The 14,054-nt window shown below is 40.2% G+C and overlaps 1 protein-coding gene across 2 annotated transcripts in view; it reads right to left on the bottom strand.

Moving 5' to 3' along the window:
• Unc13c (unc-13 homolog C) overlaps positions 1-14,054 on the bottom strand; it is a 449,047-nt gene that overhangs the window by 228,759 nt on the left and 206,234 nt on the right. For both annotated transcript variants that reach the window (XM_087560698.1, NM_173146.2), the window contains 2 exon segments: positions 3,061-3,288; positions 889-1,030 (listed from right to left, as the gene is read on the bottom strand). In XM_087560698.1, the coding sequence (XP_087416824.1) occupies positions 889-1,030; positions 3,061-3,288 (370 nt within the window).

Consider the following 14,054-nt stretch of genomic DNA (forward strand, 5'->3'; position numbering starts at 1 on the left):
CCAGAGCCTTTAACTGACCGTATTCATTTACTTGATTCCAATAGAATCTCAATTTGCAACTACCCATTGATTTCTTGTCTTCATTGAAAAAGAGTTAGGGATGATCTTACTCATCCCTCTGAAGAGAGTCGTCACCCAAACCTCATCATTCATTTCATCGTTACACAGTCCAAAGTGGTTCTCTAAGCCAATTTTTATAAAACACTTTTCACTGGCCTATATTCAAACAAATAGCAACCACAAAACCCCACACCTCACTTGTTAAACACATAAACAGATCCAAGATTGCTCTCTTAGCATATAAAGAAGGCACAGCAGACTTAAACCTCTTAGCAACTTTTTACCAGATAACTAGAAATCATTACATCATTTTTTCTCAAGAAGAGTTATAGAAAGAAAAGGATTCTGGAGAGGAAAGTGATTTCCCGCTGTTAGGGTCAAGATGTAAGAGTTTATAAATAAATGTCCTCAAAGACAGTGAAAGGTCATAAAGTTATCATCAGCCGTTTTCTCTGGGTGGTCTAGTCTCACGTCTACCGTGATGCATGGATGAGGCAGCGCCCCAAATATCTTTTCTGTCATTAGTCACAAATCTTCACATGTAGCACAGCACTTGCACAGCCCATGGGTTCCCAACTCTGGGGACTCACATCCAAGTCACAGACCACACAGTAAATCTCATGCTATTTCCTCCAATGCTGCCCCAACTGTACTTCTAAGGAGTAAACAAAATATTTCATAATATTACGTTTAAAATTCTTGTTTCCCTTTTCAACATTTCTGCATGAGATTGAAGTACAGCAGTGACTTCTTTAGCATTCGTGAGCCTGTCTTAAATTCATTCTCAAATACTCTTGTCTATGTGATAGCTTTATGGTGTATACTTACAAGTAGAACTTCTCATCCCACACCGGATTCAAGTTTCCAAAGATAGTTTTCGTTCTTCTTTTATTCTTGCCAACTTGAACTGTCACATATGGGTCACTGGACCCTGTTTTGTCTTTTGCCTGCAAGCCTTGTGCAGAAACCACTGAAATGAACCAGAAATAAAGGCTTTAATATGACAATGTTCTCAGAACCAAAACCATCGGAGATCATATTTTCTGTAATCTGGGCTTGCAGATTCAACCTCACCGCACTCGTTCCCACAGCTCACTGAACGCCACAATCATCTAGAACAGAATGTGAACGATGACTGTACCATCTCTTCTGTTCTTTCTCCTGCTGAGTACTACCCACCATGAGTGCCAATCACTTTCCTTTGTCCTTCTGTTGATGGACACCTATGCTGAACCAATACCTCAGCTGCTGTGACTTGTGCTGCGGTGGGCACAGGAGTTAGGATTTACTTAACTTTATTTACTTAAGATAGTGGTTTTTGGTTTTGTCTCTTTGGGGACTACACTGCATTGTGGGACCACTGGGACAGGTGGTAGTTACATTTTGAATATTTTATAGGACTCTTCTTCTTGCTCTTCATAATAACGGTTTTAATTTACATTCCTCTTACCACTGTACTGGGCTCCTTTCCCTCTATATTCTGACCCACAGGTTTTTTTTTTTGTTTGTTGTTGTTTTTGTATATTTGGAGGGTACTCACACATGTTAGAGTGAACATGTGTTTGAATCTACATTTTTCTAATAATCAGTGATATGAAACAATTTTTTGTGTACCTTTCACAGGTATAAATCTCACTTTGATACATGTTGACTCAAGCATTTTCTTATTAATAGGAATTCATAGTAAAATACCGCCACTTCCCACAGCATGCATGAAATTGGAAGAGATTGTGTTCAGTGAAAGGACCTGATACAAAATTATGCCACCCCTATAAGACTAAAACTACAACTGTGTGCAAGAAGCTGTTGAGGTCTTAGAGAAAGACGGCATGGTGTGTGTGTGTGTGTGTGTGTGTGTGTGTGTGTGTGCGCACGTGTAAATATGTAGTATATTTTAGGATTTGGTAGGAGGAACATATTTCAAGAGACACATCACAGAGCAAAGTGACTATGCCAAATACTATGTACTGCATTCTTAAAGCACAGGACAGGTGTTGTGAGCTTTCAGAACAAAATGACACTTTGCAAATTAGCTAGCTAGGTTTTATCATTCTGAATTGTATTCATATTGGAAAACAACATACTGGGCATGAGCAGAAACATACAGTTATAGCTGTAAATTAAAAAATAATCAAGAAAACATCCAATGGTACGGGCTTACATATGTGTATTGGCTCAGGTTACATGCAGCATGTGCAAAAATATGTCCAGCAAAATTCAAATGATTTAAAAAGGTAATAGATTGGGTATGAATGTAGCTTAATCCAATAAAGAGAGGATCTTTATTTTATTATGTAATAAAATGATAGAAGATTGGTCTATGTTCATGGTGTTGCTTATTTTTAGTATATGTGTATATTGCCTACATGTTTGCATGTGTATGAGATGTATGCAGTGCTCATGGAGGTAAGCAAAGGGCGTCAGATCTATTGTACCTAGAATTATAGGTGGTTGTAAGCCTCTATGTTGGTACTGGCAACTTAACCCAGGTCCTTAAACCAGGAACTTAAACGCGGTTACTATAAGAGGGATAAGTATTAATTCAACAATAACCCATCTCTCCAGCTCCCATGTGCAATCTAAAATCATTCAAAGGAACAACTTTAGAGTTTTAATTTAAAGGGCTTAAACCATCACTGGTGTTTGCTTAAGGATCAGGTGGACGTGTGCGTAGTTACTAAGATGATTGCCCTTAAAGCGACACACTAATAATGACCCTCAGTGAGGCTACTATTGACACTATATCATTATTCAGTAGCAGGCAACTTGAAAAGCTACTTTGTTAAATCTTTAAAATTTTGACAAGTAAGTTAACAGAATATAGACTGAAATTATTCTAATTTTCCAGCATTTATTTGAGAAAATTGAATAGGAATATTTGTTAACATTGATGAGATGTTTTTAAAAATCTATTTTATCTAGTTTTTTAATTAGGGGTGATTCCTGATCCACCTAACGAACCCTCTATATGGAATAAAATACTTAACAGATGTATTCTACCTGTGATGGTTATTTTCGCTGACCACTTGGACGTGCCATCTAGCACGCTCTGCTTGGCAGCCTTTGTGTACTGCACAAAATCCTCTTTGGAGATCTGGAACATTTCCTGAATGACTTCAAACACCTCTGGCCTGTTCCTCTCCCTGATCTTCATTCTTTCTTTCATGGCTGTGATGATGGTCTGCGTCTTGTCCTCTGCACCGTGCTTAGAGCTCTTCTCCGCTGCTCCTGCAACGGAAATTAGTGGCTGGATGAATGCACAGGAGTCCCTCTGGGATGGTTCAAAAGGAGTTGCATGTATGTCAAAGATTTAGACGAGAGGAGCTCGGGTGACTTTTCTGTTAAACATCAGGAGAATGAATCACTGTACCAAGTGCATTGGTCCGTGTTAGCATTATTGACAACCGAGTGGGTGTCAGTCACCCACACAACCACAATACTGGAACAAACAAGGAGTTTGACAAGTATTTGAATTACAAACAACAACAGTCAGAATGCCACATAAGCCATGCATGTATTTAACACCCTAAACAGAACTGAGAACTGGATTGGACGTAAGTGACCCATTTCAGCTGGAAACAAGCAGTGCAGAGCTCATCCAACTTTTCTCAGTGGGATGGGCACTAATGACATTCTGAGTTTTATGGACAACAAAAGAATTCCCATTCCATACATACATTGCATACCAAAACATAGTGAATATCCACCTGGAGTTCTTCTCTGTAAACAGCTGTTCTGAGTGCTATGGCACCTAGCAGACAGCACACTTCAACCCTCACCAACAAACATATTTACAGTCAAATGGGCTAAGTTTCACTTTCCACCAAAGCCTTTCAATTTACAGGGGGCTGTTGTTTATTTTGTGACTGACACAACTTCCTGGGTATTCAGTGATTCACCAATGCTTCCCAAGTACTCCCCAAGTACCATGTCTGTAGCCTCCAACCTCCCCACCTACCACAGGTATCCTCACTGCTGGGCATGGCCTCCTAGGATGCAAGTGTGCATATGTGTGTGTATGCCTGTGTCATGGCACACAGGGAAATGTCAGAGTCTGTTTCTTCTACAACCATGTGGGTTCTGGGGATTGAACTCACCCTGAGGTGTTGGTTGAAAGGCACCTTTATGCTCTCTGCCATCTCACCCACCAGCCCTCAGACATATTTAAATGAGAAGATTAAAAAAGAGTGAATCCTAATTTAAAGAACATTCTAAACACCCTCCTCATCTGTGAAAACATGCCCTATAACAGCTGTGTATTTGTAAATTATGTGCCATTAAGTAATTAAGCATGTTTGTAATTTACCAGCAACAGCTTGACTACACAGTGCATAGTTTTTACTCAGTAAAATATAGCGAGTTAGGTTGGACGCAGATCTGCACTACCTAACAGACATATTTGACTTCAAGTACTAGAATAGTCCTTAAATGTCAAAGGTCAGTAGAAAATACCTGCAGGATTCAGAGTGTCTGGAAACATGTGCTTGCTTGGTGGCTTTGGAGGGTTAGAAGCAGTAGGAAGGTGATATTCATTCCACAACCTTATACCCAGAAGTTAAGATCATGGCGGCTGGTTAGTCCAGAGGCTCTAGAAAGAATACTCCAGTCCTATATTGTCAAGGGCCCTGGGCTTATACTTCTAAATTCAAGAGGATGGTCCAGCTGAGTGCTGTTTACACAGTGAATGTTCACTTAAGCAGCGACTACAAACTTTAGAACTCCAAGAGCTTCCTTATCCCAAAGAATCAAACCTCTGACAATTAACTTTGAAATCTTGTACCTCCTTTTTTGATGTCGTGGTTGCGTTCCTGCTTGAATACGTACGGATTAGTCAGATCTGTGAACTGAAATTGCCAATTTGGGGAGGGAAGGCTGACAGAAACTTATGTTTAAGCCCCTTATCTGTCATTTCCAGAGAAGATGCGTGGCTTTGAAATTTTTCCGCGTTTACGTTTTGTTTCGGAAGAGCTTCGATCGGGGTTTCAGATATGAGTTTGTAATTAATTTGGCGGCTGGTCTGTGACCCCTTTTCATTCCTCATCATTGTTAATCAAACACACATCTTAATTTTCCAATCAGACTGTGTTTTTAAATTGCTGCAATTTGTCACAAATTCCCAGTCTTTTGGGCTTATTCTGTTTATTTCAAAGTAATTGCAAGATAATCAGCAATAACTGCAAACAAGCATTTATGCAAGTCTTTCAAAGTACTCTGGTAGCTTCCAGAAGGAGTAAGACACTGGTGACCAACAATAGCTGAGACCAAAGGAGAAGCAACGCAGCAAAGCCTCTCTCATCCCCACCCCCACATCCAGCCCTGATGTGCTGCCCCATCCAGTCTCTAACTCCCATTTAAACAGCTCGGTGGACAGACAGAAGGGAAAATATTCCACATAGGGAAACTGGTTTCTTTCTACGGAATTTCACTATTGACCAGAACCTCTCATTTTCTCTTCCTTCCTTCCTTCCTTCCTCCCTTCCTTCCTTCCTTCCTCTCCCTCCCTCCTTCCCTCCTTCCCCCTCTCTCTCTTTCTTTTTTCACCTATAATTTGAATGATATGAGTTTTCACATGAAATTCCTAATTTTCTATTTTACAATTCTAGTATTTTTCTAATTAAGTAGGTCTGCCTGCTTCAACTTCCCCACCCTTCTCTCTTCCTTTCTTTCCCTCGCCTACTGTCTTTATGTATATATCCTACTGTGTTTATATATTTGATATGTACATGTGTATTTCTATGCTTTATGTGTATATTCTTATATGTTCATATACTTGATGCATATATGTATGTTTATATACTTTATGTGTATATCTTTGTGTGTTTTATACTTGATACATGTACATGTGTGTTTTACACTTGATGTTTACATGTGTATTCATATACTTGATGTGTACATGTGTGTTTATATACTTTATGTGTATATCCTTGTGTGTTTTATACTTAATGTGTACATGTGTGTTTATATACTTTAGGTGTATATTCTTATATTTTTTAAATATTTATTTATTTATTATGTATATATACATCATACAGCTTTCTGCCTGCATGTATGCACCTGCAGGCCAGAAGAGGACACCAGACTTGATTATAGATGGTTGTGAGCCACCATGTGGTTGCTGGGAATTGAACTCAGGACCTCTGGAAGAGCAGACAGTGCTCTTAACCACTAAGCCATCTCTCCAGTCCTATTCTTATATTTTTGGTTGTGAGCCTAGCCTTTAACAGCTGAACCATCTCTCCAGCCCTAGGTGTATATTCTTATGTGTGTATACATGTATAAAACTTCAACCTTCTCCTTTGTTCCCAGACTCCTTCTGTCCTCATTTACACAACAAATGCTTCACACAACTGTGCAATCCTCAGTGTGTTACCCTCTGTACTAAGAACACATTTTTGTGTTCTCCTAAACAGAAAATTCAGTCCTTTCCAATCTACTGACTACGCTTTCTGTCCTTCACTACAGAAAACAAAGACAATGGACAAGCCACATTTGTATCATTAGCACCGTAATGTGATATAATTACTGCCAACCTGTGAACACTCAAATCCCCTGTGTTTAGTATAGTGATCCACTTACCAGTGTATATGTCTGTCTCTCTAGCTGGTCAGACTATGCTTTATTAAATGCATAGCCTAATGTCTAGCACAGTATTTAGAAAATAGCAAATGCTTAAGAGATACAGATGCCAAGCTAGTTCTTGAAGGAATTAAAGGTAAAAACACAGTCATAATCAATTTAATGAATCATCTGCTTTTTGCAGACTGTGTGTGCCCTGGGTCATAATCCTGGAGGAAGGACAATAATTAAAGTGCTAAGAATATAGTTATGAAGAGAAACCAAGTGTTCCTTGCTTCAGATCTGGAATTCATTGGAAACAAAGGTTGTGTGCCTCTCACGAGAAAGCTGAGCCTGCTGAACCTGAACTAGATTGAGCTGACAGCTTATGCATCTCACAGTTAGGGCAATGCAAAGGCAAGTAGCCAGCTACACATGGAAGGGATGGGTTAAGAAGATAACATGACAATACAGTGCTAGGCATGTAGTTAGCATGTTTGGGGTAAAGAAGACCATATGAGTTAAATCCTCACCTTCCAGGAACTAGCTGATGTGATCTGAATGTTTGTCCTTCCCCTAAATGTCAGCATTGAAACTTAATCATCAACATGACAGTGTCAGGTGTTGTTCTTACAATCCAGGGCCAAGGGAGCCCTCTCTGCTTAATCCCTGTGGAGCACAGAAGATCAATAGCTGGCAGTGGGACAAATGTGGGGGGTATCTGCGGGCTGATGCAGGGAGAGATGTTTTGATATTCAGTATCTACATAGTTTATGGTGATTTCCTATAAAGTTACAAATGAACCAGAACACCATCCTTTTGCATTTTAACTTTCCTCTCCTCTCCTCTCCTCTCCTCTCCTCTCCTCTCCTCTCCTCTCCTCTCCTCTCCTCTCCTCTCCTCTCCTCTTCTCCTCTCTTCTTTACTCTCCCTTTTCCTCCCTACCCACTTTTTCCCTCTTTCCCTTCCTCCTTCCCTTTTTTCTCCTCACTTCTCTCCCTCCCTTTCTTCGTCCCTTCTCTTCTTCCTTTCTCCTTTCCCTTTCTTTTTAGACAACAGGGTCGCATTTCCCAGGGTTGAATTTGCAGTGTAGCTGATTATGTTCTTGGACTTCTGATCTTCCTGTCTCTATACTCTGAGTGCTAGTGACCATGACATGCTATGTATGGTTTTATAAAGTATAAGGTACTGTGCCCTGGGGCTGTCATTACTGCTAAGCAAGCCCTATCAATTGATCTTCACTTCAACCCCCATAGCTACTTCTTCATCCTAAGCCTTAGCTGCCTCATCCACAGGTAAACGGGAACAACAGTGATCTCTCCTTTAATGAGGTCAGGTGAGGATGAAGCTGGAGTAGATAGGAAGGGTAATAAATAATGATAGTTATTGTCATCTAATGATGATTAAATGTGGGATTTTAGAAAGTCAAACGAGCAAAGATCAGAGATATCTATCAAAGTATTTCACCCTAGCCAGGAATTTCAGGACTTTGAGCTCTACAATTACTGCGAAGCATCCATGAACAGAGTCACGCTCAGTACCTGCCAAAGGCTACTGTCTCCATAGCTATTAGCCAGTTGGTGTCAATACAGTTCTCTAAGACTAAAGACATTAAAGTCCAAAGAATCTGGAAAATTTAGTTTCTTAGTTTGTTTTTAGACATCCAGAAACCAGTACATGCACTTGAGGTTAACAGACACAGGTGGCGGTGGTGGGCTAGCATTCGGGGAAAGCACACAGGCTATCAGGGCTGAGGCTTCTGAGTACGGCTCTTGCTGTCTAGCAGTTTGTAGCATAGAAACGTGTCTCTCCCTGTGACATCATGTGGGTGGTCCTTGGATGCCTGTTTTCTTTCTGGGGAATCATGTAGGTGGGCACAGAGTTGACATCTTCCCACCCTTCCCATTAGTTACTTTGTTTCCGAGATAACCCCAACCCTTCTCCTTTCACAGGCTTTCAGTCTCTTCATGGGATAGACCTGCAACTCCCCCAGTGGCCACCCCCTCCTTGGAGACTCAAAGCTGCATAGCCCACAGTTCTTGCAAACAAAGGCGTAGATAACTGGGGGAGCTGCCGTGTGATGGAGCAGCTCTCCCACCCCTGTAGGTAGCTCTGGGATGAAAATGGGGGCATGTGGGCAGGGGACCCTCTCATGAGGAACTACCACCTTCTACAGAAGTGATTTGACTGTCAGTGGATCTGCCCCCAGACCAAGCCAAACCCTAACTCCTGCTACTCTGACTCTGCCTGTACCATCCCCATTGCAGTTAAGCATCCCGACCAGCAAATGCAGTCTCCTAGCATGAGTTTGGAAAATGCTTTCACTAAAATAAAATTTAAAAAAAAATCAGGACGAGTTCTTGCATCTCATAGGAAATTCCTGAGATTTCCCACTTAGCATAAAGAAATATCTTAATGGCTTAAGAAGACAAATCAATAATTTTTAAATGTGCTCAGTTCTTCAAATTTGTCAAGGCAAAATTAAGGGAGAGATTAAAGAAAGAAAGAAAGAAAGAAAGGTGAGTGTGTGTGTTTTCATATCACATTTAGATTCTTCACATCCTATTCAGAAATGAAAAAAAAATCAAAACAACAACAAAACAAAACCACAATAAACACACGAGAAACTTCGATCACAGGTTTCTTTCTGCTTAAGTTCATACTCAGGAAATTTGACACAAGCAGTTCAAACTGCTGCTGGACACTGCCTAAGGCTTTCCGATCCACCATGCTACTTCCTTGTAGGATGCAAACATGTTGCAGGGCACCATCTCCAACCTTATCCCCCTGCGACAGGGTGGACAGGCTTCTTCATTGTTCTGTCTGAGTACAGACTAAAGAACATCACTAGGATAAGCATCCGACATCTACCCTGATGTGAGTGGCCGCTGCTTCTTTAGGAGGTAGAGTTCACTCCATGAAATCCTACTGTCCTTCAAGGTGAGTTTCTGTTTCTATCTATCTATCTATCTATCTATCTATCTATCTATCTATCTATCCATCCATCCATCCATCCATCCATCCACCCATCTATCTATCTATCTATCTATCTATCTATCTATCTATCTATCTATCTATCTACCATCTATCTACCTACCTACCATTATCTATCTACCTACCTACCTACCATTATCAATCTACCTACCTATCATTATCTATCTATCTATCTATCTATCTATCTATCTATCTATCTATCTGTCTAACTATCTTACAAACAATTCACAATGGGTTAGCGATCATTATGACATTTTAATTAAGGTGTGTGTGTGTGTGTGTGTCTGTGTGTGTGTGTGTCTGTGTGTGTGTGAATGCAGATGCTCACAGAGGCCAGGATAGGGTGTAAGATCTCCTGGAGCTGGAGTGACAGGTAGTTGTGGATATTAAGAACCAAACTCAGATCCTTTGCAAGAGTAGTGAGTGCTCTTAATCACTGAACCATCATATCAACACTTGACATTTTTAATCTAAGGGTGTTTATATCATTCTTCCCCAAGCCCATCTCTGCCGTCCTTCTGACCCTAATCTCTGCTTGTAGCCTCTGTCTTACAGACTCATTTTCTCATCTCTGTCCCACATTTTCTTTACTCCCAGCCCATTCTTCCTTATCACATATTATTTCCCTTCCTTGGCTTCCTGTCCAGATTTTTGGGCTTCACTCTCACTTCCGTCTGTTTGCATATATGCATCAGAGGCTAGGATCTACATATGAGAGGTGGCATAGCTCTCAGATCCGTTTTGTCTTTTAGCCCATACACACAGGACAGTTGATCCTGAGGTATAGACATCACTGACTAAACCAAGAAAATTTAACTCTGGGAAGTCTTAGGGATGATCTCTATGTTCTCACAAAGTCATGTGGTTTAGAATAATGGGCTCTACAAAGGCCTTGCAGATACTGTGCTCCAGACAGGGTCTATAGTAGGCTCATGTTCCTTGCTCCTGAGAAACTGACAGCTGCCACCTCCCTCACCATAGTAGGACTGAAGAGCATACCTGAGTACTGAGGCCCCATGTACAGCAAAGCACAGGCATGCAGGTGCTAGGTAGAATTGTAGAGAAGTAATTCTCCTTTTGTTTCACCTCTGTCTACCACAAATGTAGCCACCATTGCTGAAATAGCACTGAAGGCTAAACTGGAAGTGTAGCAGGCTGGGCCCATTGCCCACATCATCTTTATGATGCTTGGCTAGATTTGGGGTAGAGGTTAGACTAATGTGAAAACACTGTAACCCAGAAAATGAAAGTTTGTGGGATTTATTGATTTTTTTTCTTTAGGGGAATAGACTTTCCATTTAAAGTTTTTCTCAACTTTGCCACCTGATCTCTTTTCCTGAATTTTCTCCTAGGTCCTAGGGCAAATTCAATAACATAATTCTCCATGGATATATTTATGTGTCTTAATCTCGACATTTTACTCACTAAAAATAGCATCATGACAGTGCATGGGCATAACTTCTTTTTGGCTTTTTCCTTCTTGCTTTAAGAGAGTTGGGTGAGCTATTTGTTTTGTAGAGGTAGTAAAAGTTATTAATACTAAATAATTTTTATAAAGTGTTCATAAATGTGAACACTTTATTAGTGTTTTTCACTTTAAGTTAAATTAGCTTAAAGATTATCAATTTGTTTTGAACACCTATTACTAAAAGGCTTGAAGTTTTATATCTATCCATGCAAGGGTCAATCAAAGAAGCTTCAATAATTTGTCGAGGTGTTCATGTACACATGTTCATGTGTACAGGCTTGGGGAGGAAGAAAGAAAGACAGAGACAGAGGAAGACAAACAGAGAGACAGGGACAGATAGAGAGACAGAGAGCTTTTAAAGCCACAAATATGCTCCTTCTGGATATTAGCTGGATGTGGAGACAGGTATTATTAACTCTCTTTTATGTGAAGAATGAGGCCAGGGAGGTTTTAAGTGGGATATCTATATCACTTTCTTCAAGGATCCTAGTACATCCAGTAAAAAGGGAAGAAAAATAGTTCAAGAGCTGGAGGATGTGGAGGAATTCTGTTTATCTCTCCTTAGAACACACAGATGTTGCATCTGTGAACTCTCAGCAGTTGTGGTTATTTGTACAAGCCCTGCTCTGGGTGGGCTTGTGAATATTCCTGTCTGGGTGGGAAAGAAGTTCATAGACGATTCCCTTATATGAAGTGCTATGTAGTTAAGGGTTGTATGTGGAAAATGTGTTAGTTATCATTTTTTCCAGTGATGTAGACACTGGTCAGTTGCCTTTGGTCCAATAAATAACTCCACTTCCATGCTCACCCAAACAGCTGTAATTAAGACAATTGGTCTCTCTCTCTCTCTCTCTCTCTCTCTCTCTCTCTCTCTCTCTCTCTCACACACACACACACACACACACACACACACACACACACACACACAAAGATAAAATAGAAGGGGATCTTTTGGGAAGAAGTGATTCAGATGGAGGGGGAGGAACAAAAGACAGTAATGGGGGCAAATAAGATCAGCGTACAGTATATGCAGCTATAAAACTGGCTAATATCACTTAATTCACACCAAATTAGGGTAGCAACAGAGTTGGAGGTCAGACCTTCTAAATGGAGTTCAATGCTGTAAACTGTTTACCAATATGCACAGTGTATACTACAGGGTTGCTTCTTCTGTGACAGTATGTGGGCATATAAAAGATCTCCTCTATCTGCTTAGTCTTTTAATGGGCTTATCGCCCCCAGGTAAGTCAACAGTTGATTCCACTGTTACTCAAGCTGATTTCATCCTTAAGTCATTGGCTCTCTTTGTGTGGTTAAAAACCCAGTATGACTGTAGCTGGTGGTATGAAAGGTGAACTGCTGGGCTGGGTGTGCATGACAAGCCTTGGAGATGCATGAGGGGAACTCTGGAAAGCCCAGGCCAGCATAGCACAAACGTCTAAGAAGACAGTCATCTAGTGAAAAAGCAAACAAAGCAAAGCAAAGCAAAGCAAAGCAAAACAAAACAAACAAACAAAAAACCAAAAAACCCACCACCACTACCACTAACACCACCACTAACACCACCACCACCAACAACAACAACAATGACACAAACAACAAAAACAACAACAACAAACACTCCAAGGATCAGTTCAGGGGCTCTAGTTAGTTAGTTTGGATCAATTTTATACATTTATTTGAAATTTAGGAAAGAATACTAGCGTGTGGGTTCTGAGATCTGGCTTCTAGTTAAAATGTTGCCTGAAATAAGCATTCAGTTCTTGATAGGACACTAAATACTCTGAACTCAATAGTCCACTGGGCTCTTCAATCTACTAACCTAGTGTCTCCAACTGTGTATGGTTATACAGAAAGATGATCATTGAGTCAGCACAGGATACGTAAATTTTCATTTATTTATTTGATGTGTGTTTGGCCTGTATGTATGCCATATGTGTGCCTTGTGCCCACAGAGGTCATAGGGCATCAGATCCCTTCGCACTGGAGTCGTGGATGATTATAGGCCACCATCAGGGTCCTGGAACCCAAACCTGGGTCCTGTACTGGAACAGTCATTGCTTATAGTCACCAAGCTATCCCTCTAGTGGTCCTCTCCTGCCTGGTGACTTTTCATTGTAGTTTTAATGCCTTTACCCATTGTTTATACCACATTTATTTATTAATCATCTCTAGAGCTTACATGAGGTTTAAGTTATAGAGAAGTAAATATTGTTTACTTTCTTCCAATAATAAGTCTTCTACCCATGGGGATACTCAATAGATTCAACCTATTTAAGTGTCTCAAAATGTCCTAGTTGCAAACATTGGTAATGGGACCACAGAGAGAGAGAGGAATCAATAACTAATCTGCAAACAATGGAAATAGCCAGATCTTATTAGTGCTGTGAGTTTAAAAGGGCTTGTATTAGGACACAGAAGTGTGGCATAGCCTCAGCGGAGGAGACAGAGGACACACCTTACAACGCTTGCTTGCTGAACACGTGGTGACAGACTCTGACCTTATGTGATATTTGAACTTCTCAAGAACTAATACATATTTAGTACATGTTTTGTGTGGCTCTAGAGCCTCATTAGTTTAGGATCCAACATTATGTGCCCATTTTTGTTGTTTCTGTATTTGAATCTTTTCTCAATCGTGAAGATGACCAATGAAAATAATTTGAACTAGGCATGATGGCTCACACATGCAATCTCAGCACTTGGGAGGCAGACACAAACATAAACTAACACCAACTTCTTGGTTAAAACAATAGACATTTCTTAAGGAAATGTCACTGGTTTTGGAAAGAGATTTTCAAAGTTTCTTGCTAGTTCTTAGGAAAGTCTGTGTTGCTAAATACATATATTTATAGAACTCCATTCTGATCCATATGGAAATGTTAATTTTTATAGAAAAAACAAGTTGGGGTTATTAAAGAAAATGTCCAATGATTAAATGTCTACATCTATCCTGATTATTATATTGCATTTTTGC

The sequence above is a fragment of the Rattus norvegicus genome, chromosome 8, assembly GCF_021556685.1.
Source record: "Rattus norvegicus strain SHRSP/BbbUtx chromosome 8, alternate assembly SHRSP_T2T, whole genome shotgun sequence".
NCBI lineage: Eukaryota > Metazoa > Chordata > Mammalia > Rodentia > Muridae > Rattus > Rattus norvegicus.